Here is a 24297-nt window from a genome sequence, read left to right as displayed (position 1 = left end):
CGAACAAATAAGCGCTACCCAATTTCGGTTTGACGTCACGTGTACGTTCGCGCGTCAATTACGTCATCGATCCAGTCGCGGTAGTGGGAGACGCGCGCGTACACTGAAGGCATGTTGGCGTCGGTGCCGCAGGTCCCGGAGCTGAAAACCCCGTGCACCACCCACTCGTCCGAAACGGGAAAACCCTGGGGGTCCTTGGTCTGGCAAAACAGGGGACTCCCGCTGTCCGAGCTGCACCCATCGCGCCCCATCGTCCCGGCACAAAGGTGACACTGCCGAATGCGCCCCTGACACCGGCGGTTGGCCACGATCGGAACGTCGACCTCCTGTAGTTCAGGCGGCGTTGCGTTTCTGTACGTCTGCAGAACAACGAGTAGATTTGTGTACACTATTCACGGATCTGTAATGTAGCTTGATAAGAAATCGCAAAGCCAAAAAGGTCGAGTAGATCGACATCATCTTGATTAAGACGTTTCGATAGGAGCTTGTATCATCTTCAGTTAATCTCACATTACAAGCTCGTATCGAAACGTCGTAATCAAGGTGATGCCGATCTAGTCGACCTTTTTGTCTATGCAATTTATTATCAAAGTGTAGATGAATGACGTGATTCATCTAGTAGAGTGTGACGTCGTGAAAAACGACAGGGCGCGTTTTTAGGTAACTTGCGATCGGTGAACCGATGACAGACCTTTACAAAAGTGTGAGATTTGCATTTTCGTGGAACCGTGGATACGTATGATAAGTCAAATGCAATAATAAAAAGGTCTAATCAGGGTTGTCCAACATGAGGCGACCTAATAAAAAATGGTACGCAAGCCCCCAAAACACAGCCAAGTGTCAAAAAAGCTAAATTTGTTATACGGCCAATTGTCATTGTTTCTTCACAATACAAAACAATCCCAGCAATTACGACAACAAACAATTATTTCTGATATTATAACATTATACTGTTTTTATTTTTCGTATAAAAGCGCTTTTAATATCAGAAAAAAAAAATAGTTGCTAAACTTTGGCACGGGAAGAAGTTGAAAATTGGCACGTCGGCATGTTTGAGTTGGAAACCCCTGGTCTAAATTAATGTCGGTAATGTTAAATAAAAACCCCGATAAATTACGTTTAGGCATCACACTGTAGTACAGCGTTGTGAAACAAGATTGTTGCGCTAAAATGATGTTGATTCTGATGCTGTCAACTATACTTGCTTGGAAAAACACAAAAACCTATTTCCATACGATGTAAATAGCTTGCAGCAGCTTCTCTTTAATCAAATGAGGTAAAGGTTCCAAAAGTCCCTCACCTCCAACCAAAGACGATAGTCCGGGAAGGGAAAGACCCCAATTTTTTGTGTGATCCCCCATCCAGTAAGCGTGCAGGTTCTCCAGTTGTTAGGCTCTTCTCCATGCCGAGGCAGCGTTGCTATGGCGACTGCGGGGTCACTCAGGTCGACTTCACGCGATAAGCGCAACAAGGCGATGTCATTTAGGTCGGGTTTACGCCTGTCAAGCAAAGGGCTGACTGATGTAAATTATATTTTTTTAGTTGCTTGGGACTTAAAAGCCATGTCTCTGCGGTGTGCTCATAAGAACAGCTTGCAAAACACACACATAATAGACTAGTAGGCCTATGTCTTTAACAATTCAATGCGGATTTGATTTGGTATTGGGATCGGCAGGGCCGTACTTACAGTTACGTGCAAAATAAAACGATTCTGGTTGCACATTAATCATTTAGATTAAACTAAGTACAGAGCTTAGTAAACGGAAAATTAGTTTATTTAGATGTTATATGACAAATTATTATATAAGGTTTACTATAAGTTCTTTACTTCGTTTAATCTTTATCATTTATGTGGAATCGTTTGTTTTTTACCATTCGGATTCAGGCAGATTCTGTTATTCGAAAGAAAATTGTGGTTTACCACTCAGCCTCTAGGAAAAATTAATTTACGTCACCAAGTAAAACATAAATCATACCGATCGACTTAAAGACATTTTTAGTAGTGAAATACATATTTCTTAACTGCAGCTGACAAACGGTGGGTATGGCAACTTAGAACTTAGTCATCCTGTGGATTGTGGCTACGTACCGTATATCCTATATGGTGTGGCTCAGAGAAAATTTATTGTTACGTCAACGATCTTTTTTTATCTTGTTTGAGACAAATGATTTGTTTGGTTAACTCAAAGTTTCACCTGAACTTGTTAGACACGTTTACAATATTTTCGTGTAAAACTTTTTCGGTTACTGTTGTAAATTATTTACTCTTGTTCAAAGGGTAAAACTTCCAATTTTTTTTACAAAGTGAGCTAATTTGATTGCTCCCTATATACGTTTACCTGTTGTTGCAATAATGAGGGTGGCAAGCAACGTCATCAACCGATCTGACTTGTCCATCTCCTTCGGTAATGTAGTTGTTAAACCTCTTCCCTAACGCAACCCGGAGCTTGTGCTTCTTTCCAATTGCACCGTTGCACATTTCCTACCAAAACAAGTTTTAACAGCATTTCTATTCAAGTGTTACTTTACTTTTAGTGAAGCCCCAACTATCAAAAGTGAGGTTTAGAGTTAAAATAAAAGCTTGAAACGAAAAGCCTTAATAACGCATTTAAAAACCAAACATTTACAATCACCTATTAATTACCATTACTAATCAGTAACATTACTTACTTTTAATACACAATGTCTCGCCGTAAGCACCCATCTTTTGTGAATGAGCACCCCACCGCAGACAGGAGGAAAACCCGGAATGGGTTCGCCCACCCACGTACTGTCTTCGTACATGAGATATGCATTAACACGACGTAGGCCTTCTGATGCGGGGCCACCACCGACAACCTGGCAATCAAATATTATTTCATTGGAGCAAAACACTGAAGTAAATGGACCCCACTCGTGTAAATAGTTAAAAATTCAATAGGGTATTTCTTTTAAAGCCACCTTAATTTCCGACAAAATGATATTGAATGTCAAACAATATCCTCCTGTTATAATTATTTTTGCGTGAGTAACACTTTTTTGCGAGCATGTGCCTGTGGATATGTTAGAAGTCACTATTGTTGTCGCCCTTTTTTGAGGTTTTGGTGCATTCTAATTGTTTTCATTTACACTGTGGCCTGATGAAGCATCACGGTTGTGAGAAAGCTTGTCGAGAATTCAATACAATTAGTCTGTAAATAGTGCCACCTTATTTATCTATTTAAACAATATTGTATAATTATATACAATAATCTGTATTTCTCGATAAGGCACAAAATGTTTACCAATAGTTGTGACAGAAAATGGCACTCAGACCAAGATAGTCTTCGGTAAATTAAAGCCATATTTAAGACAGGCGATTCGGATTAGCAATTTGCGATAATTATAAATATATCAGTTAACCTTTTTATCATATGCTTCACTGCATGTATTCATATTACGTTGCACATTAAATTTCTTGGTATTAAACTATTGGTTAACTACGAAACCTTATTTGAAGCATAAATAAAACATTCTGTATATATGAGTATATTATTAGCACGCCATTATGTTATTAACTATGTTGACTGCAAAACACAAAATTTACATAATATAATAACTTTTTACCTTTAGTTTTGCAGAGAAGCCATCAGAAAAGTCATCCACGCCTAAATCTGCAGTTTAGTATAAATTGATTTTTGTTAAAGTTTTGTTGGGAAACCGATAAAGTTCAAATCGATTTCTTTAAATTGTCTGTTTTATAATGACGGACAAAATCGACCCAATTGCCTAAATACTAAAAATCTTGCTTCACGCAATAATTATGAACACAAACTTTTATAACAAAGTCCTCATTGCAAACTACTTTTATCATAATTAGGAAAATTTACGTAGGAATAAAATTTTTCTTTTAAGCTTTATTCAATTTTAATTATCTTACTTATTTTACCAGATTAGGAAATTTGTGTATTCTGCAGACGTTCATTTCTTATATTGTTCTCTACAAAACGTAAAGTTTACCTGTAACCGTTAAAGAACTACGAGTGGTATCTACTATATATCATCGGATTTCAGAAGTGGGAGGGCACCTGGTCAGGTCGTCTTATAAATACCACTACATCGAGGGATATGAATCTCGTTTGCGTGACTAATGTGCCACGTTTCATTTAAATTGAAAGTTTGCCAATTTTATTCAAACACTTTTTTTAAAGATTACATTTAAGCTGCATTTTGCGCACGAGTTTGTTCGAAGCAATAGATATTTTACGATCATTTGTTTCATGACGTAAGTTTTGACGTAACTTTGTGACGTCATCCCCGAAACTTACATGCCCCCACGCACACAAATTTTGTATCCTACCCTGGTCATCCCAGATCGGCATATTTATGGTTAATAGTTAATAACCCTGACTATAAGCCATTGCAGTATTTTATCCACAGGAAATCTTTATAACAACGTGCGATATAAATTTGATGTCTGTCAACATTTGATTGAAAAATGTTCCGTCTCGTTCGAATTGCATACACTATCTTACTCGACAAGGCCGTTTAACTTTGGCCTAAACGTTGTCAAGCTTTAAATAACCTAGAACTTTTACAATTACCCAACGCAGCCCCGGCCGTGAAATTGGCGCCTGTTTTCTTGTAGCCGTCGTTGCGCAGCAGAATGGGTTCGTCGCAGCACGTCCAACACTGGTTCCGGTGCTCAGCGCAGCAGTCGCAATCGCGCGAAGTAGAGTCGGAGAGTGGGGTCCTCCAGTGAAGGCGACCACCATGACAACACTCCCTCTCGGCAGGATCAAACCTGCGCTGGAGGAGCGAAACAGTTTTGTATGTTGGGCTAAAACAGCGGTTCCCAAACTGGGGTCCGTACAGCAGTTTCAGAGGGTCCGCATCAGAGGGTCATCATTATTAGTCTTTAATTATGCTTTGTTATTTGATAATATAGCGTTTTATGATGTCTTTTGTGACATCACAAAGCATCTATTATACTGTACTATCTCCTATAAGCGAATCGTTCGCATTAGTTAGAAGGTTGTTACATTACAAAGAATCGTGACGGCACTAGTGTACTACAAGAAAAATGGGTCAACTGACCCATGAAGTTTGTAGAGTCGCGAATTATCAACATATTTGCAACGGGTCTACCAGGCAAAATTTTTTGGAACAGTTTAGGAACCGCTGGGCTAAAAGAAAGCTGCGAAAAGTCTCCAAACTCTTTTCCGATCTTGCGACTTTTTGTGGCCTACTTCTGGCGTTAATTTGTTTATTTTCGAATTAAATAGGATTCAATAAGCCCACTTATGATTTTTTACGGCAATAATACTTTAGTGGTGAAAACTCCACGAAGCAACTAAATACCAAGCAAAATATCCGCAGGGCAAAGAAATGTTTCCAATGCTCAGTGAAGATGGCATCAGTTTATACAGCATGTTTATTGCATGGCTTATCCACAAAAATAAAGAGTATATGGTGTGGAGTAACGGCTTTTATTATCAACCTTGGGAAAATTTAACTTCAACATGACAAATAGACCTGAGGATGAAATCTATCTCTTGGCACTATTGTGTTATACCAGCTGTTCTTAAACTGGGGTCTGTGGACCTCTTGGGGGTCGTCGAACTAGTTTTAGGGGGTTACAGGGCTGGGGAGCCACCGTAAAATAGCATTAGCTCCGGCTCCAGCTCCGGAGCCACCAGGCAATTATTAAATGGCTCCGGCTCCAGCTCCGGAGTCGTAAAACGCAATCCTTTGGCTCCGGCTCCAGCTCCGGAGTTGTAAAACTCATATCCTTTGGCTCCGGCTCCAGCTCCGGAGCCATCAAACAAACACCCAATAACTCCGGCTCCAGCTCCGATGCCACCAGTCACTTATTCAATGACAAGTTTTAAAAATTGCTTTTGGCTAGCCGCTAACTAACGTTGGAGATGGAACAAAATATAATTTCTTAGCTTTAGCACCACAAATTGAAAAATGGCTCCAGCTCCACAAAAATAATAAAAAGGGCTCCGGCTCCGGCTCCACAAAAAAACAAAAATGGCTCCGGCTCCGGCTCTGGCTCCGGCTCCGGCTCCGGCTCCGGCTCCAGCTCCACAAAAATAATAAAAGTGGCTCCGGCTCCGGCTCCAGCTCCACAAAAATAATAACAATGGCTCCGGCTCTGGCTCCAGAGAAAATGCTTAGCTCCGGGCTCCGGGCTCCAGCTCCGGCTCCCCAGCCCTGGTTAATGAAGGGTTAATTTTATTCAATTTTTTTCAAAGAAACAGTCTAATTAAAAATAAAACGGTTTTACATTAAACTTACTTTTCACTTTCACATTTTTGGATCGAAATCAGCAGATATATGAAGTCTATTTGTATTTTGACGTCAATTTATGACGTCATTTTTGCCTACACTGGTCAACGCGAAGTTCAATAAAAATGTAGGGGTTCGCAGTAAAAAAGTTTAAGAACTCCTGTGTCATACTAAGTCATGTTATTTATACATTCCTTTGATTTGTTACATCTCAATTAGTAGGGCTGTTATCTCTCTGTATATTGCATGGTAATGTGTATCCCAGAAGAACATCCCGAGTGGTTTATAGTTACAAGTTGCAATATCTTTAGTAGGCGGTATTTGGTTTTCTAGTCTGGCTATACAACGATATATCAATAAGGTAATTTTGACGCATGACTACCGTAAATATTTTAACATAAAAACTTACATCGGAAAAGTGGCTAAGCGTTTCATCCAAACATGATGTTTTATCTCATGTTTCTACTGTATAATGATCTCGTGCTTAAAACACTGAATTATAGCCGACCGAAAATTCCGCTGTAACTTATTTACTTGTAGTGGCAAATAAAAAGCTATTGTTAAGTGGAACACTTTTGAATGTAAGGAATCTTCCGCAGACAATAAAACATAAAACAAAGATTATATTGCTTTTGTATCAGATGATGTTTGGACTGTTAAAAAACAGGTATAAAGCATCAAATCATTTTTCGAAAAATAAGAAAGAAAAATTTCACGTTTTATACCTTTATTTTTTTTAAAAACGTATATATATATATAAGATATATTGTTATGTGCTTTTAATTTAATTGGAACAACTCAAACTTACGCCATCGCTGCCCGCGGGACAGCAAGACGACCTGACGTGGGTGGCTCGATGACGACTCATCTTCTTCACTTGCCCTGACTTTAAGCAGGCATTTGTCCGCACACACACACTCCCATAACCCGACCACCTTCCGTTTGAATCGCACCTCCTGGAAAAATTGCTCAATTTTATGTCTTTATAGTCCCGGAAAAACAACGCACAGCATGCTATAGCTTCATATAAAAATAGCAGTTTCATTGTCGCATCGTTTTGTGTAGCGTCATGAGAAAATGATATATTGTTAAAAGCTGTCAGGTGTAGAATTGGTCTAGATTTTCATTCCGGTAACGTGTTAAAAATAAACTTAGCCAATAATTTCGAACTGTCGTGGACTCCTAACAAACTCCGAGTGTTAAAAACAATATTTTTTATTAATCTTTTGGAACGAGGCAAAATATAGTACTACTGAACAGAAATATACGTATGAATAAAAATTGTGTACTACTTTTTCCACTTTTTTTTTTTCATTAAATCTAAAACTTTTAGGACACGGTCGACGGCCGTGGGGTCGTTTTTCTTTCGCTTTTATTGTTTTGTAGGCCAATCAACGAGCAATATATAAAAAAATCCGTGGGATGATTTTGTTCGAATGTGAAGGATATTAAATGTTAATTAAAGGCCCTGAATCTGGGTTATTCAAATAGTGTAAGATTCTGTTAATTAAGCTTTGTAAAAAATGTTTAACATTGGAAAAAGTATAATGTAGCTTGCAAATAAATCGCAAACGATTGTTAGGTTATAAATTGCGAGGCCAAAAAGGTCGAGTCGATCGACATCACCTTGACTAAGACGTTTCGACACGAGCTTGTATCATTTTCAGTTAATGTGATCTACTCGACCTTTTTAGATGTCCAATTTATTATCAAGCTACATTACAGATCCGTGCATAGTCTACCCCAGTACAATATAAATGTTTAAATAAAGAAAATAACGACTTGTTACTTTGGGTCGTAAACAAATAGCCTATGTTGTCGCGAACCTGCAAGTTGAGCCTCTCATCGAGAAGCCTTCGTCGCATTCAAAAGCGCACACGGAACCGTAGTTGCTCGAATCAGTGCAGAACGACAGCTTTCCGTTAAAGGGCGTCTTCAGTGCCTTGCAGCCCTTCCTTCCTGTTGCGGTGCGAAAATAGCCGCGTTTTGTTGTCTTTCTTTGATCTCTGTTGCTTTGTAACGACGCGAGAAGTGCAAGAGTGGCCATCAGAACAAAAACCGCTGCCAGTTTTTTAATCGAGCTTGGACGTAAGGCCTTATTCGCTTGACTGAAAGTCAACGCAAGGAAAGGTCCGTATTGATCCATCCACTTGCTTTAATAGCGTTCAGATATTCCTATACCTTCCAAATGCAAGTAAAAGATACAACATTTTATTGAACGTACTAAACGTTTTGCATAGTATAGACGTTACACATTGATCAAATGAAAAGAACAAGTTGTGACTCATTTAACAGCTGGTTGATTCAACCAAAAGCATCGTATGAGTTTGGTCCTAGCAATAAATCTTATAATGCTTTTATCTCTTCAAACTTTCAAATTAGAGTGCGACAAAAAGGCAAAGGGGACATAGCCTCATACCTTGCTAATTACTACATAGATCAGGTCCGGGGCTTCCTTCCAGAAGCTCAAAAATGCACCATATGTTTGTTTTATTTACTAATGCTGACCCAATGCTGTATAGCCTTCCCTTCGTACACCTTTTGTTAGTTGTATAACTCAGCTTTGATCCGGTATGCACTTGGGGTTACAGTATATTCGGTTAAAGAGCACTGTTCTTTTGTAATGTCAGAGTTTTTTTAAAACATTAGTAAAAGTAAATCTTTAATCTGATCTGCCTCTAATACCGTACTAAGACTATCACATTTTTGAGAATCTGTTTAAACTCCGCAAAGATATCCTCAACTGCAGCAACATAAAATACGCCACATCTAATAAAACACAAACTACCAATTAATAATCAATTATAAAACAATACAAAGGAATTCACAATCCTATTGCGGATACGCGAGATCAATTACATCGTCTTCTTCAGTTTATGACCAGATACAATAGAACAAGGTTAGCTTGCCGACTTTAATCTGAATAAGGCGAATCATAGTAAAATTAGTTAACTGAGAGATATTGTAGCACTGAATATGTTTTAAACCATTGAACAGAAATCTTGTTTGTTTAATCTAAAATTTGTTTTCGGATATACTCATAAATGTTTTTAGACAACGAATTGTTTCAGAAGTGATCTATATTTTATCCATGAGTGATCTCCAGTGGTTAAATCCATAAGAATAAATCATTCCAACTTAGCTAGCACGGGACAATATTTACTAAAAATCCGGCTGATAACCCGATCGGCTATTTCTAAAGTTGCAATCTTGATGCGCTATCAAAACAACGCGTGTCCCGCGCTAGTTGTAAGATAAGAAAAAAAATGCGTTCTGCAAAACCGTTGCAACCATTTTAGCGATGTTACCCAGCGGCGAAATATATTTTTTACTATACTCCGATTATTTGGTTGGACTTTTAGGTATATCCAATAGAAAACGGCTTTTGGCTAGAAATATAGAGGTTCGCTAACCGGTCGTACAGATATGTGAATGCGGCGCTAAAATTGTTTGGCATAAGCTAAAAGTGTGCCAGCCACAAGTCTACCGCACAATTTGACAAGCGGCAAAATCGGCGACGGGCCCCGGGGCTGCAAATAATATACGGTCCCGTTACGAAAAAGCAATCGCAAAAGTTACTTGGTAATTTGTTATAGCCGTGAAATTCGAAAATTATACAGAGCAACGATAATATTTCCTTGTTATAGTAGTGCAAGTTTCGCCGACATGAAACAAAATAACCACATGTTTAGAAACCCCAGTTTTACACACGGTGTCCAAAACCGGATTTAGGGCGCGATTATGAATATTTTGCTAAGCAATATTTTGGTTTGTATATTTTTTTCCTTTTTGTTTCTTTTAAGTAGAGTCAGATTTATAATTAAGTATGTGTTGACGTTGTCGTCTGAAGGAGAAAAAAATCCTTAAAAAAAACTTAAAATTACCCCCTAAATAAGAAATTATATTTTCGAAAAAAAATTATCATCTTTGTTTGAGGTATAGCTTTATGGCACGACAAAATAAGAAAAAGGAAAACGTAATTGTTTGATCAATCCAGGTCGGCGTAGTGTCGCTATACAGCTCTCCCTATAGAAGCTATAGACGTGTGCTGCGACGAGGGCGTGTGTGCGTATGCGTTGGCGTTATTGGCGGCCTTCCACGGCGCGGTGGCGTTGCTACTTGAACCGGCTGGGCATCGCCCACATGAGCTGGCTTAATAGATCTGCAGAGATGCATTCCTTTTCTTCAATCTGACCGGTGTATGTTTATTTATGCCGAGTATAGCACCCATGGAAGCTGGTTCACCCAGTTGAGTCCCATTCCTGGTGGTTCGTATAGACGGGTGCGATAAAATCCATGCAGGACGTTTGCAAATTTTAGGCTGCTAAGAGTATAATGGGACGAAGATATCCGGTGCAACATCCGCCAGACATTTTTGGTTTGATATAAGGGTGTTGAGTTGATGAACAACGGCTTGCGGAACGCCAAACATATTCAACATTTTGCTGAATTTATCTTTTGCAATTTGTAATTTTACTGGTGGCAGTGAATTGGAGGTCCTGCGGTAAGTATATGGTGCTCCACTCCTTGTTTTGGTGTGGTTTAAAGAAGCTAGGACATAAAATCTGAGAAAACTCAATAAGTATGTTTTGTAGCGCTGTGTGCTAGTGAACGACGTAGCATTTACATGGCGTCGGCGCCGCAGTTCCACCAATAATGAGTGCGCTCTGAGGAAATCAGGCGGGAGACATTTGCTAAAACGAATTTCCAACAAAATGTGCCTGAAGCCAGCTTGAGGAAAACAACAAGTGGGCTGTTGTGCGAATGGTGCTTCCATTTGCTGCAAACCAATCAGGCCTTGGTTATTGTTGTGCTCGCCGTTCCTTTGTCGATGCTTGGAGAACGCTTCAGAAATTTTCAGTTTGATGGTTTTTATAACGTAGAAAATGTTGTGCGGCTTACTGGGCGCCGAATTAGTATGTGTAGGCTTGCGCAAACCGACGTTTTCTAGAAAAATGTTTTTAAAAAAATCTAATGTGAGTTACAAGCAAACTTATTTATGTCATCCATAAATGCGGATGGCTTGCGGTCTTCGAGTTCTGGCGTGTTGATCAGTTTTGCCGCTCGTGACTGGACAGGAAAAAGTCGATAGCAAGTGGCTTTTAAAATCATGGTATTTATGAGGCTCTTGGTCTTTTTCCAAATGATTGATAACCCTTTGGACTGCTTCTTGATCTAACGTCGGCACGACGTCGCAATACATCATTAGCAGTTATATACGTTTAGAGCGATCTATGCTTGCTGGAACTACACGCGAGGGTTTGAAGTACAAAAGTTAGGTCGCTTTAAAGTTTAAAAAACAACGTTTTTATCGTCCGCGTTCTCCATTTTGCTTCTTACGAATATTGTCTGTAAGAGTATAGTTTAATTTAAAATAATATAGTTTAATTTACCGAAAATTACACTTTATGGACCTTATGAGTTCACACGGATTAACATGCAATGTATAGTGTGTATCTATCTTAAGCTGAATATAATTTTTAAATAGAACAAAAAAGTAGTAAAACTGATTATAGAAAGTTGCGTGAAGCACGAAAATTGTTTGCATTTACGTAGTACAAGTTGGCTAAAATACATTTTTTTAAACTACGGTTTTGGAACCTTTTCACATCGATCAGAACTGAACGTTGAACACCTAGCAAATAAAATATCTGTGTCAATCCATCCACTCGCTTTTTGTTATAATACTTTAAAATCCTGAATTGAACATCTTCAGTCGTTTGTATTCTAATCTTCAAACCTTTTTACTCCGCTGTATTCCTTTAACAATTAACAACTCCGTATACCCCTCAAGAAGAAATGCACAAAAGCAACTATTATTCGATGACATCACAAATTTACGCCATAACTTAACGCCAAAAACAAATAACCGAAATGAAGTTCGGTTTCTCGCATATAGGGTGAATCTGGTCGATATGCGCTTTGTCGTGGTCTGGCCTTGATGCACATAATTAGGATTGTCGGAAAAAATATTGCGCATCACTCTTGTAAATTTTGTTAAACCTTAGTGTCGGACTTCGTGATTTATTGACTAACTTATATGTGCAGCCATTTAACTAATGCTTGACAAATGAGAGATTTTCACTGAGCATTTAACATTAGTTTGACATTAAAAGGATTTATGATGTTGAAAATGAATCAGCTGTATGGAGTTTGATATTCTTACTAAACGTATTACTATAACTTCCAACCACTTATATGCTCCAAAAGGATTTATAATTCTGCTGGTCTGATACGCAGTTAAGTGTGTTTTTTCAGGTAAAACGTACGTATATAAAGCGTATGTGCCTTTTGTACGAAATTTTATTTTTAGAAATAAATAAAACTGTAATGCTCTCGCGCGACACTCCCAAAACAGTCGGCAACCTTTTTGCAATGCGGAGCGTTTTAAAATTAATATTTTGTCGCAGACTGGCCTTAAACGAAAACAAATGTTCAGTAAAGAAAATTCAACTTTTCAATGCTTGTTTTGCCGCAACGAGATCTAGGAATTATTAACTTTATTGAAACCCGCTAGCGGCATCTGGCCCGTCAAGCAATTAAACCCAGTCAGTGACCCATTTTGAGCTGATGATTTTTTTAAACCTTTAAGTTTTTTGGATTTAGAATATTTTATTGAATTATAGTTGCTTTTTTGTTAATACCGGGATCTAAGCCTTTTCCGACATTTCTATTTGTTGATGTAAATTCTTTCGAATTAAGAATCTAAGGTGAAGTGATGATGTTGTTTGCGTAACTATATAGTATTCTGCTCTTGTTAGACAAAGCTGTTTTGGATTTTTTTATAACCTTTGTTGTTTTACTTGGATTGTTTAAAAAAAGTTACACTTGTAGGCTATACCATTATCATTTATTCCTACTCTTACCAGCTTGTCAATATAAGGATAACTAAAGCATGATTTTAAAAGAACTCACACTTTGTGCTATGTATAATAACATATTTTAGATCCTTTTTTTGGCCAGGCCCTATACATGACAATTTCTATAGTTACGTAATACAAAAACTAAACTAAATAATGGCAATATGAAAAGTATGAAACACAGACTGACACCTGAAAAGTATACAACATACATTCGTACAAGTCTTACCAGATTTTTCGATAACAAATTTAAAAAATGTGTTAAAAAAAAGTGGTTGAAGTCAGAAAATTCAGGCCTGCTAAAACTTATTAAAATACATACGTTTTTTCGAAACCTTTCGTGTTTAAATATCAAAGTAACAAATCATTTCATTAGGGGACTTTGTTTATAAACATTATTTGCATGAATTTATTCTATTGCACTTTAGGATGAGTACGCTTGAACATAAAAACAACCTGATATTTTAGATGAATTGAACGTACTAAGAAGAATTTGCAATTAAAATTTGCATTTTTGGATGTTGTGAACGTAACTTATATGACAACAGCACACGTTGTTTTAAACCTCACAAGAGCTTGATACTAATTGTTATGTTTCATCATATACCAATCAACCATGGAGTATATTTAAATGAAAGTTAATGTGTTATGAATATAAAAATACATTTGGTTGTTTTTTATTCGGCTTTTTACGTAAAGTTTGGATATAAATCAAAATTTTAATTTGGCAATCCTGCTACGGACCGGTAACAAACTCCTCGCGGACCGGCACCCGTCCGCGGACCGGCAGTTGCCGACCACTGTTATAAACAATATCATTTTTCGGTATATCATTCACAGATTTTTGATCGGCTTTTATGATGATCAGAATTTACCTATTACATCTTGGGTCCAGTAGGACATTTGATCAAGAGGTCATTTTAAGTTCGCGTTGGTATTCGAAATACGCGTAAAAATGTAATATAAAATTGAATTGAACACTATAAAATATTAATTTGAGTTTAACACTATATTTCATAGGAAATTATTTTTATTTTATAAATTGCGAAGCCAAAAAGGTGTAGTACAGGGGTCGACAACCTTTTTTACGCTGCGGACCGGTTTAAAACTCAAACTTTTTCGCAGACCGGCCCTTAAAAAACATCACCGCCGATGTAATTCATTCGGCCCGCCTGCTCTTTGACAAATTAGACACGAGTCTATTTCAAATACTTGCGAAAAATTCGCTTCGCACAAATGTTCATTTTACGTCCGGTTTGTTTACGTTTTGATTCTGCCGTTTCAACTAGATCAGCGATTTTGTACCGTTGAGCTGTGGAAGGCTGCCAAGTGCGTAGCGCAAAATGGAAAAAAGTATTAAAAAATATTGGATATATATTTTTTAACATTTTTCTATTTTCGGCAATGTAATAAAAACTTGTAAAAAATTTAAAATTCATACCGGTACAAACACTGAGCTAGATTAACTTTAAATGTTATCGCGTTACCTCAAAGTAGTTTTATTACACTTTTCATTCGCTTTGCGTCAACACTTTACTGCCTCCCTAAATGTTATTAAAACCGTTTTTAAGTGCAAAATAGATCCGAGACCCGTCTGATTCACAGTTGTTCTAACATTTTAATAACACAATCCTTAGTTATCATTTTTTGCGGCCCGCAGAGACGTTTTTTTTTTTAAGTTGGATTTTGCCCGCGACTAGAAAAGGTTGCCGACCCCTAGCGTAAATAAGCGTCTTATAATAGCTCGCTTATATCGTTAAAGTTCGTGAAAAACTGCATAATCTGGTTAAAGCAGTTTATGTTAGCAAAAATTTTAATACTAATTGAGACAAAAATGCTCATTGCATATCGCGTTAAGATAAAAAATTCGTTATCTGATAAGTTTGCTTATTTTAACTTTAAGAGAACGCGACGTGCTCAAGATGCTTTGGTTAAAGAAAACGGGAAAAAAAGTCGTGAAAGTTTTTTTTAAAACGCATACTAGGAAGTAAACCCAGATTCCGGCTCAGCAGATCAGTTTGATGTGGTAATGGCCAAAATAGTGTTGGATTGCAAACGCTCTATCCCATCACCTGGTATGAAGTAAGGTCTCACGACATTTCAAACGGCCTCAGTGTGTTTATTTCGCGTGACTTTAAGTAAGACGGCCCTCTTGTATGTAATTCAGTGTAGGCCTACTAATGGACACAATTAAAGAACTTACCATTATAGGCCGCTATTCAAAAATATTAAGGCTTTCGCCACCCAAACTGGATGGTCCCGCGGCCCCAATTTGGGTCCCGACCCCCTGTTTGCGCCCCCCTGCTCTATATGCTCGCAGCACACTGGTTTGTTTTGCACCTCACGAGTGCTTCAAACTATTTGTGATTTTTCATATACCAATCGACCATGGAGTATAGTTAAACGAAAGTTAATGTGATTTGGATATAAAAATACTTTCAATCGTTTTGGACTTTGCCTAGCCTTTTTTCGGATTTTACGTACGGTTTGGGTTTAAATCAAAATTTTAATCTGGCAACTCTGCTACGGACCGGTAACGAACTCCTCGCGGACCGGCGGTTTTCGACCACTGGTCTATAGTAGATCGACATCATCTTGATTAAGACGTTTCGATTCGAGCTTGTATTATCTTCAGTTATTGTGAAGATACACAAGCACAAGTCTCTATAGCAATGTCGTGGTATTGCAAAACCTTTGTCATTATTTTTATTTTATTCAGATAAACTCAAACTTAGTGTTAAACGCATTTTTTCTTACACGATACTACTTGCTCATCGTGAGATTTGCAACAGTCGATATCAAGCTTGCTATTCCTTATCTGCTCGCCGAATTGCCAAACATTTATACGTCACATACAACTAACATTTGTGTTTTTCTAGTTCACTGAGTATTAACCATACTTTCATAGAAGTTTATTATGTAAAGTACGTTTTTACACAAAGCATAAACAAGGTTTTGTGTTATCGAATTGGTAAATGGTGTGATAGTTACATCTTATTTGGCTTCACAAAAGTAAGACGAGACGACAGTGATTGTGCGCAGAGTCTGCACTGCTCGGTAGTGAGGTTAAATGCGATATTACGACCCTCCAAACTTAAAAATCATTGTGATAAAAAGCATCCCCGAAGAAAGAATGATGATGAAAAAAAAATGAGATAAAATAAATAAAGCACGCGACTGTTTTATGTCACACACGTACTTTTTCCAGGAAACAAATAGATACAATAGCACCTTCGAAGATTCAGACTAATGATTGGTAATTAAAAATTTCAAAATCAGTCTTGTAGACTTTGTACAACTTATTTAGTTTCTCAACCGGCAGCGACTTGATAAATTTCTCTGTTACAGATTGATCGACCCGACTGCCTCTGGTTTTCGAATAGCCCATCGGCATCTTTAGACCAATCGGTGCTCCTATAATCTTCATCAGGTATCTAGATGTTGAATACAATTTAAGCAATATATAATACTGGCCTGATGAGTGCTACGAAATGTTTTACGTTACGTCGTGGATTCAAAATATAGGATTTGCCTATCATCCATAGGATTGCCTATCCAAATGTCGTGCTTATAAAGCAGGGGTTCTTAAACTTTTTACCGTAGGCAAGAAATTTTCAGTTATTACGTCATAAATTCACAATCACAATACAAATAAACTTTCGAAATTCGCTGATTTCGGTCTATAAATGTTAAAGTGAAATGGAGTCTAAATACATTCTGTGCAAAACCGTTTTATGTTTAACTAAACTCCTTTTTTTAAATCGATTACTTTTTATATATACACTAACATTTCAATTAGACCTTAATGGACCCCCTAAAACTTGTTCACGGACCCCCAAGGGGTCCATGGACCCCAGTTTAAGCACCCCTGATATAACGCAATAGCGTTTTATACGTATTTGCAACAAATATCTAAATAAAATGATAAAATTTACCAACTTTAATCATGTTAAAAGGTGTAACCTATCGAGATTTCCTGCGTTTAGCTTGAATATTCTCACTATAATTCAACTGTTTTTTTAATTCTCATCTGTTTTTTTTTTCTAGAGTTTTTTTATTTTAATATTTGGTTAAAATAACAGTTTGTGGATAACATAATTTTATGATGGTTTATAGTAAAATCGGGCGAATGTTTAGTATTTCAGACAAACGTGTTTTTATTAAAAATAAGTGTGTTAATTCGTTGTAAACATATTCACCTCTGATCTTCTTCGATGGTTTCCAGTTTCGCGATGACGTCATACTGGTTTTCGCATGGACTACAAAGCCTGTGCGCTGGAATCCAGTGAATGTCGTTTCTAATCAGAGACATGGTGTCGCGCGAGTCGTACAAGTAGTCGACGAAGTTGTAGAAAGACGCTGTTCCATTCGGAGCTGCATGTACAACATGTGGTGAATGGCGCGGACCATCGATCAAGCTCTTTGGTTAATATCGCATGCAGCTGTATGGCCAACTTGTGTTTGATTGCGATCGACTGAAATATTTTTCAGAAACTCGCGATCGACTGGTTTGGCAAAATACTCACAAGAACAGCACTTATCAAACACCTTAGCGTTAATTGCATTCCAAACTAGCGACGGAGGTTAGTTTTTAAGCCAAAGAACGTTTGATTAGCCTTGTCCAGACAACAATTGGTCATTTTAATGTCCCGCTTGTGTATGACAGCTACTGTAATGATGTGACACATATGCGACGCGATAGATCAAGTGAAATATGGGGATTGACCGGTCGATCGCGATCAACGTGTTGTCTTCCCCTGGATAGTAGATCACACCTAATTAGGCTTTTGTACAGGTGTTTGACTAATACCAATAGTTTATAGGTATTAATGTAGACTACATCCTGGGCTGAATGTCGGTTACAAAAAAACTACTTGTAAAGGTTGAACAAGGTGAGCCTATACTTGTTTTGTCTTCTTTTGTGCTGCCATACTTCCTTCGAATGGCCTTCGACAGTTCAAAGTACTGGGGGACTTTGTTTCCGTACTGCATCGCCAGCTTGTTTTTGTAGCCTGAAAGAGCGCGTTCGAATGGATGTCGAACCACCAGGAACTTCGTGTAGCTTTGCCTCGTCATACTTGCTGGTATTCCATTGGATTTTATTAGGAAGTTTTCCAATACTTCGGCGTGAAGAAGCGCATTCTGGCCATAAACGCTTTGCTGAAAGAGACAACTTTCTATTAGTGCCTTTATTTATAAAATATATATTTCACAAATAGTCATGAACGCCGATCCTTTGTAATATAAGCAACCCCTATTCTGCACTCGCCTTTATCTAAGAATTCATACATAATATGCTTTGACAAACACATCTTTCTGTCGTTAAAAATGTTTTACTATAAAGACTTCATCTGCATATACGCTTTATACCAAACAACTGTCCCTAATTCTTGTGACACCTTACGCTCAGCGTAGCTAAATCGATAAAGTGTAAAATTGCACATACCCCTCACCCTCGTGAATGAAAACATTGTGTTAATAGCAATTTTAAAATTAATATGCTTGATCTACGTAATTTAGATCAGTGCTCTTCAACCTTTTTTGGTTTGATGAACCCTTAAAGTTGTTATGACTAACTCATGCACCCTGTTCATTTAAATGGTAAACTAAGTTAAAAAGCGATATGAAAAATCATCATCATACATATCAATATAATCACGTCAATTAAACCGATCAGCCTAATTGTCTGAATGCGACAGAAGATATCTGCAAACCTCGGATTTTTATTTACTCTGTGTTCTTTGACCCTCGTGAAAAAGTTCGTCAGGTTTGGCCAATGTAGGCCGATGTAGGAAACGTCCCACGTTTTATAATCGATGCTTTGATTTACTTCTCAGTCACATTAACTGAAGAAGTGCGTATCGAAACGTCTTAATCAAGATGATGTCGATCTACTAAACCTTTTTAGCTTTGCGATTAATTATCGAGCTATCTGTCAAGAAATGCGAACATTTTGCCAAATTGCATATGTGATGTGAAAACTGGTTGTATAATGGGAAACTGGTTGCATAATGAGACGCGTAGGTTTTAGGAAATTGGAAATGGGGTCGCGAGAACAAAACGATTTTGGTAACCACTCAACTAGATGACGACGGCCCGAAACTGGCCGTTTTAAAAATATGTGCTTTTCACAAAATACTTAGAAGAAAAAATAAATAACAACTTTGAGGTCCTAACATGTAGCATTTTGAAAGAAAAGAGACAGATTCTCTCACATTATGATTAGAAGAAGAATTTTATTGACCTTGCGCTTATGAGACATGTTGCGTTCCCGCTATTTAAAATATTTAAGTGCGTGACTAAAATATTGTCTTATTTCGTAAATAGACATTTTCTAACACTGGTCGAGTGTCCCTGATTTGTTAGGTTAATTAAATTGTCTAAAAGTTAAGCTAAACAAAACCGAAAAATTAGCGAAAATAAGCAGTTAACCGTCAAAACATAGGTACAAATCTGTCATTGCAGATCGTGCCATTTGACGCACAGCCTTTTGGATTAAAAACATTATTTCGAAAAGCGCTTAAACATACCGGTACTAAAGAAAAATATACGATTAGCGGAAAGAAAATGACATCGTGCAAAAAAGGAAAGCAATTTACGATTTTGGTTTTCTATTTGTTAAAATTAGCTTGGACTTAAATTAATTAGTAAAGACTTAACTGGCCTCTTAGTTATTTAATATCACCCGTTTTCAACCTACATGTCATAATATTTTCGGAAATAGCCATAATAATTTCTTTTTATCCGTATTAATATATTCATTGACGAAAGCTGTATAAAGGTCAAAATACTTTTTTGTAGAATAATTGCTGCAAATAAATTACGCCAGGCTATACGGTCGTACATAATAATGATGTGCATAAACTTACCGGGAAAATTTGGTTTGTGTCGTTTCCGTAACCATTCAGGGCCAACATAACCCGCTTCATGTTGGAGCAGCCCACTTTGGGGACCGGGCAGTATACGAGCTTGTATCGGTTGGCCGGTATAAGTTGTATGTTGGCTTTCGATTGACGGCTTGTATCTTAACATAAAACAGAAATCTTACGAGACGTTCGGTTTTAGCCGGGACAATCTCATTTTTAAGGCTTTGTAGTTTGTATCAGGGCTGCGGGAGTCGGTTAGAAATAATCCGAGTCCGACTTCGGCCAAAAAAATAAACCGGAGTCCGACTCCGACTAACTGTGCGATTTGGTCGAGTCCCGAGTCAGCCTTTGAATCTGTAAATTTCACCTAATTAAATAACTAAAAATAAAAATCCACTCAAGGTGTCATCTAATATAATTCATAAGCATGTTGGAAAATAGGAAAGTATTCCACCATTTGGTATTATACTTTACAATTTACAGTTTGCGGCCTTGTCTGTTTCAAAATTTGGTAATCTACATTCTACATGTGAACATCGGACTCGGTGCTCGGGTAGTTTTACGTAACCTTACTCAAGTGCCGAGTCCCGAGTCCGAGTCCGAACATAGGCAGCCCTGCTTTGTACCGGAGCCCCGTTCCGTCAAACAGGGCTTCCTGTTTTGATAAGTCAATATTTTCCTGCACTTTACACGGATATTAGAATGCTGTTCTTTGCTCAGCTATACTAGATTTGCCATAATTGATAACGCATAAACCCTGACAATAAAGAGGCGAAAAACCAAACCAAGACGGTGGCGTATGTGTAAATGATTTTGGTAAAATCATGTTTTAGTTTTAGACTATCAGCAGCGCAGTTTCCTAAGTTCCATGTACCAAGCTAAATTGCAAAGCACGGCTCTCGCCACCTTCAATACTAAACAAAGATCGGTTTTCCCTAGTGTTATTATGTCACGATTAGCGCAACATCTGCGTAGAGCAGTGTGCCACGTCAGCTAATATACAATGTACCCATGAGCGAAAATTGGATGCGTCAATTGCACACTAAAGACGGGGTCAGCGAGAAACATTAGCTGCGCCTAAAGGCTCGACTTTGTGTTGTCATTTGTCGAATACACCCTTGCTAATCAGCCAACCTGAACGAATAACGAACGTCCGGATCAAAGTTCTGTATATGGCAACTCTGAACTAAACAGATTGATAGCTGATGCGAGTTGTACATTTTTTCTGTTAAGCGTAAAAATATTATACGTCATTTTAGCAGTTGAATAAGCCAGTATAGCTGAATGATTGTTCAGGCAAATACTGAAAATATACATAAGGCCTACGTCAGAGTTAGACCTCTTAACCTGTCAAAATAAAGCCCAAACCGTCGAAAGGAATTTAAACAATGTTTTACCTACCCCTAGCTTAATTGCCTATACTCCAATAATACCCCTATTTTTTACCCTACTTCTAACTTAACCCATATCAAAGCTCAACAATTCGCTTGCCAAACAACGACGCCTAAACGACCATGCAAGACCGGTTGATGCAAAGAAGTAGCCGCTTATTCATCCCATACCACATCGCCACGGCTATTTTTGTATGTTTAGCCAAGATACCCTATAAAAGTCATTTTTATTTGCGAAACTGTTTTCTTAATGAGGATTGTGTCATTATGGCTGGAAAAGTTATATTTCATATAAAAAGAAAACTAATAAATGCGCACATTTTTTGCCTCTTAGTTCGCCACAAAAACAAACACGTCATTTAGTCATATTTTCATTCGGACAAGGGTTTGACTGGTAGCAACAGGCCTATTAAAGTTACACATTCTTGTGAAGTCACGCTTTGACGTATTTTTGACCCTTTGTTTGAATACGCACCGAAAATTCTGGTGACTGATTGAAATCGTCCTGGTTTTAGAAAGAAATGTGGTAACCCTATATATGTTGGCTATATGTGTCGCGACCCCAAAATTATGTCGACGTTGATTTGCGTATCCAGAAAATTACAAAGGGGGTCCCGAATTTGTTTGGTTTTAGAAAGAAATGTGGTAACCCTATATACATCAAATACTTCGTTTATAGGCCTTAGGAGGCAGCGAATACTTCGGTTATGAAGACTATTCATGCACTTTTTGAGTCGCGTATAACTGTTGACTTCGCCGACTGTGGACAAAGCGGGCGGGGTTGTCTCGCATTTCGCAGACGTAGAGTGTGGCCGTAAACTGACGATCGCAAAGAAGCGCCGAACAATTCTCGTGAGTTAAACCAGCAGTGCGCTGTTTTGTAACGTTTGTATTGAAAGAAAACGTAAAGCACATGTGTATTTAGGGCGGAGCAAAAGGGCATGACGTCGGCAAGGTATAGTTACTTTGCAGGTTTTATTATCTTTTTCGCCAACCCCTCAGTGGTTACACCCGTGTTTATTTAGCGCAATTCCTTATTCTAAGTTTCTTGGCCACAAAATTTATATCCTCTATACTCCAGTGCTTCCCAACCAGTGGGTCGCGAGTCATTTATAATGCTACAGTTTTCTATTAGATCGGAAAATTATTACATTATGATTACGTAACATTTATGCAACAATATCACAAATACGTAACAATTAGATGTGTTGTGCCGCATTAACTACTTCAGAACGTACGCCAGTACTATAAGAGTAAAGATACACGTTTTATGTAACTTTATCTCATTGTGGGTCGAACAATAAAACTTGCATTAAAAGTGGATCGCGAACTAAAAAAGGTTGAGAAGCACTGCTACTCGAAGTACTAATGACTACCCTACCTCAAGCCAAAAATGAGCGAGCCAAAATAATGATGATAATGTGGCGACCGAACAGCGTTAAGATGTTTGCTTTTAAGGTGGAGCAGAAGTTAAATACCACCAGGAGCAAATATCACAAGCGTAAATGCAAAATAATTTTCCATGCTTGGATTGTAAAATATGTTTCTGGTTAGTCCAGGGTTGAAATTAGAACAATTTTCTTACCGCAACGACAAAAATATCTTATGGGAACGCATGAAGTTTTTAAAGACTACTTCACAAAGTAACACAGCAAATTGTTCCAGTTGAAAATAAAACGTAGGTTTTGCAATTTATGTAAAGTTAACGGACGCAAATTAGTACCTGCGGATTATGGAATTTGTTTGGATCGAACATAAATATATTAAAAGGTGACGTCACAAAGTTAACTAAAACGTGGCGTCACGAAGAAGTAACCTTAAGAACACAGCACAGTTCGTTTATATTAAGGTTTCATCTAAAGAAATATTATTTTCAAAGTAGCGATAAGACGTATGGTTCATTTGGGCTAAACGATTTAATACAAATGGACTAAGCCATACTAAAACATAATTCATATTCGCACGGGACGAGAAAAAAATAGCTTTTACGATGAAAAAGGCAAAAACTACAGTTTTGGTGTGGCTATGGCCATTGTCCACCTGCCCCGCTAAATCCGCCCCTGCTTTCCACACCTGTAACTTAGTTATACATTAAATGAACGTTCTGTGGCCTAACCTATGTAGTCGCCTCGCGTTTGCTGTTAGTAGTATTGTTTAGTAGAGATAGGTTTGTGGAGTTTGAAAGTGGACACCTTGTTATAGCAGCAGCAAACACGCCAGTACGAAGGTTAAATATGGAATTATTATGGTATTTTGACGAGAAAGTTTCATTACGTTTAAGAGTGGTCTGTATGTTTTTGGTAAGACATTTTTTGGGGGTGACACGGTTCAACTCCGTCATAAAACACACTGGAATCATTCCCAGCAAGCAAACAGCTGACACTAGCAGTACCGTATATGATGTTAAAACATACAAACTGCCTTACTCAACTTCCGACAAGCTTTTTCCATAACTTCGCGGCGTGTCTTCATTCTTGAGTGCATTCTGTTCATGAAGTCCTCTTCGCTTTCGCTCTTGGATTCGCTAATTAAAAACTCCGGAACCGGCGCTCCATTGATAATGACAGCGTTAACATTCCTGAAGAGCTGGCTTTTGAAAGTCAGCAAGTATGTAGAGGTCCAAACCAGGCCAGTGAAGACGACCAGCAATGCTTTGTAGTATCGCCGCATTGGGCGCAGTCACAGTGTTTTATCCACTTTTAAGACAAGTGTAAGAACAGCTGCAGCTAAATATACCCGTGAACTCATACAGTGTCGCCAAATATAGGCAACCGAATATCATGCAACATCTACCATCTTCCGTGCTGAATCATACACAAAACTTTTACTCCGTTGACCTATAATTAATGGAACGATCATTGCAGTACGAAGCAACTTTTTCTACATGTGCGAAAAACGTATAAAGTAAGCACTCATTTTATGTTTTAT

General features: G+C 37.9%; 1 protein-coding gene across 1 annotated transcript; it reads right to left on the bottom strand.

Moving 5' to 3' along the window:
- Positions 1-35: 35 nt before the first annotated feature.
- Positions 36-24039, bottom strand: LOC146133229 (uncharacterized). The gene is made up of 13 exons (XM_083397690.1): positions 23796-24039; positions 19982-20136; positions 18017-18272; positions 17312-17486; positions 16409-16546; positions 8079-8360; positions 7061-7208; positions 4563-4767; positions 3586-3632; positions 2671-2838; positions 2340-2482; positions 1301-1499; positions 36-359 (listed from the first exon to the last, which is right to left on the bottom strand). Exons 1-13 carry the CDS (start codon positions 24037-24039, stop codon positions 36-38), a joined length of 2484 nt encoding a protein of 827 aa, XP_083253816.1.
- Between the last annotated feature and the right edge of the window lie 258 nt (positions 24040-24297).

The sequence above is a fragment of the Ascidiella aspersa genome, chromosome 9 (genome assembly GCF_963924565.1).
Source record: "Ascidiella aspersa chromosome 9, kaAscAspe10.2, whole genome shotgun sequence".
Classification (NCBI taxonomy): Eukaryota; Metazoa; Chordata; class Ascidiacea; order Phlebobranchia; family Ascidiidae; genus Ascidiella; species Ascidiella aspersa.
The sequence above is the reverse complement of the archived record's forward strand: the minus strand, read 5'-3'. Positions and strand labels throughout refer to the sequence as shown.

Coding starts and splice junctions, on each gene's coding strand:
- LOC146133229 (XM_083397690.1), bottom strand. CDS start 24,039: ATGCGGCGATACTACAAAGCATTGCTGGTCGTCTTCACTGGCCTGGTT. Junction 18,273..19,981: donor ACACAAACCAAATTTTCCCG/GTAAGTTTATGC, acceptor TGTCTCTTTCAG/CAAAGCGTTTATGGCCAGAA. Junction 360..1,300: donor ACTATCGTCTTTGGTTGGAG/GTGAGGGACTTT, acceptor GTTGTTCTGCAG/ACGTACAGAAACGCAACGCC.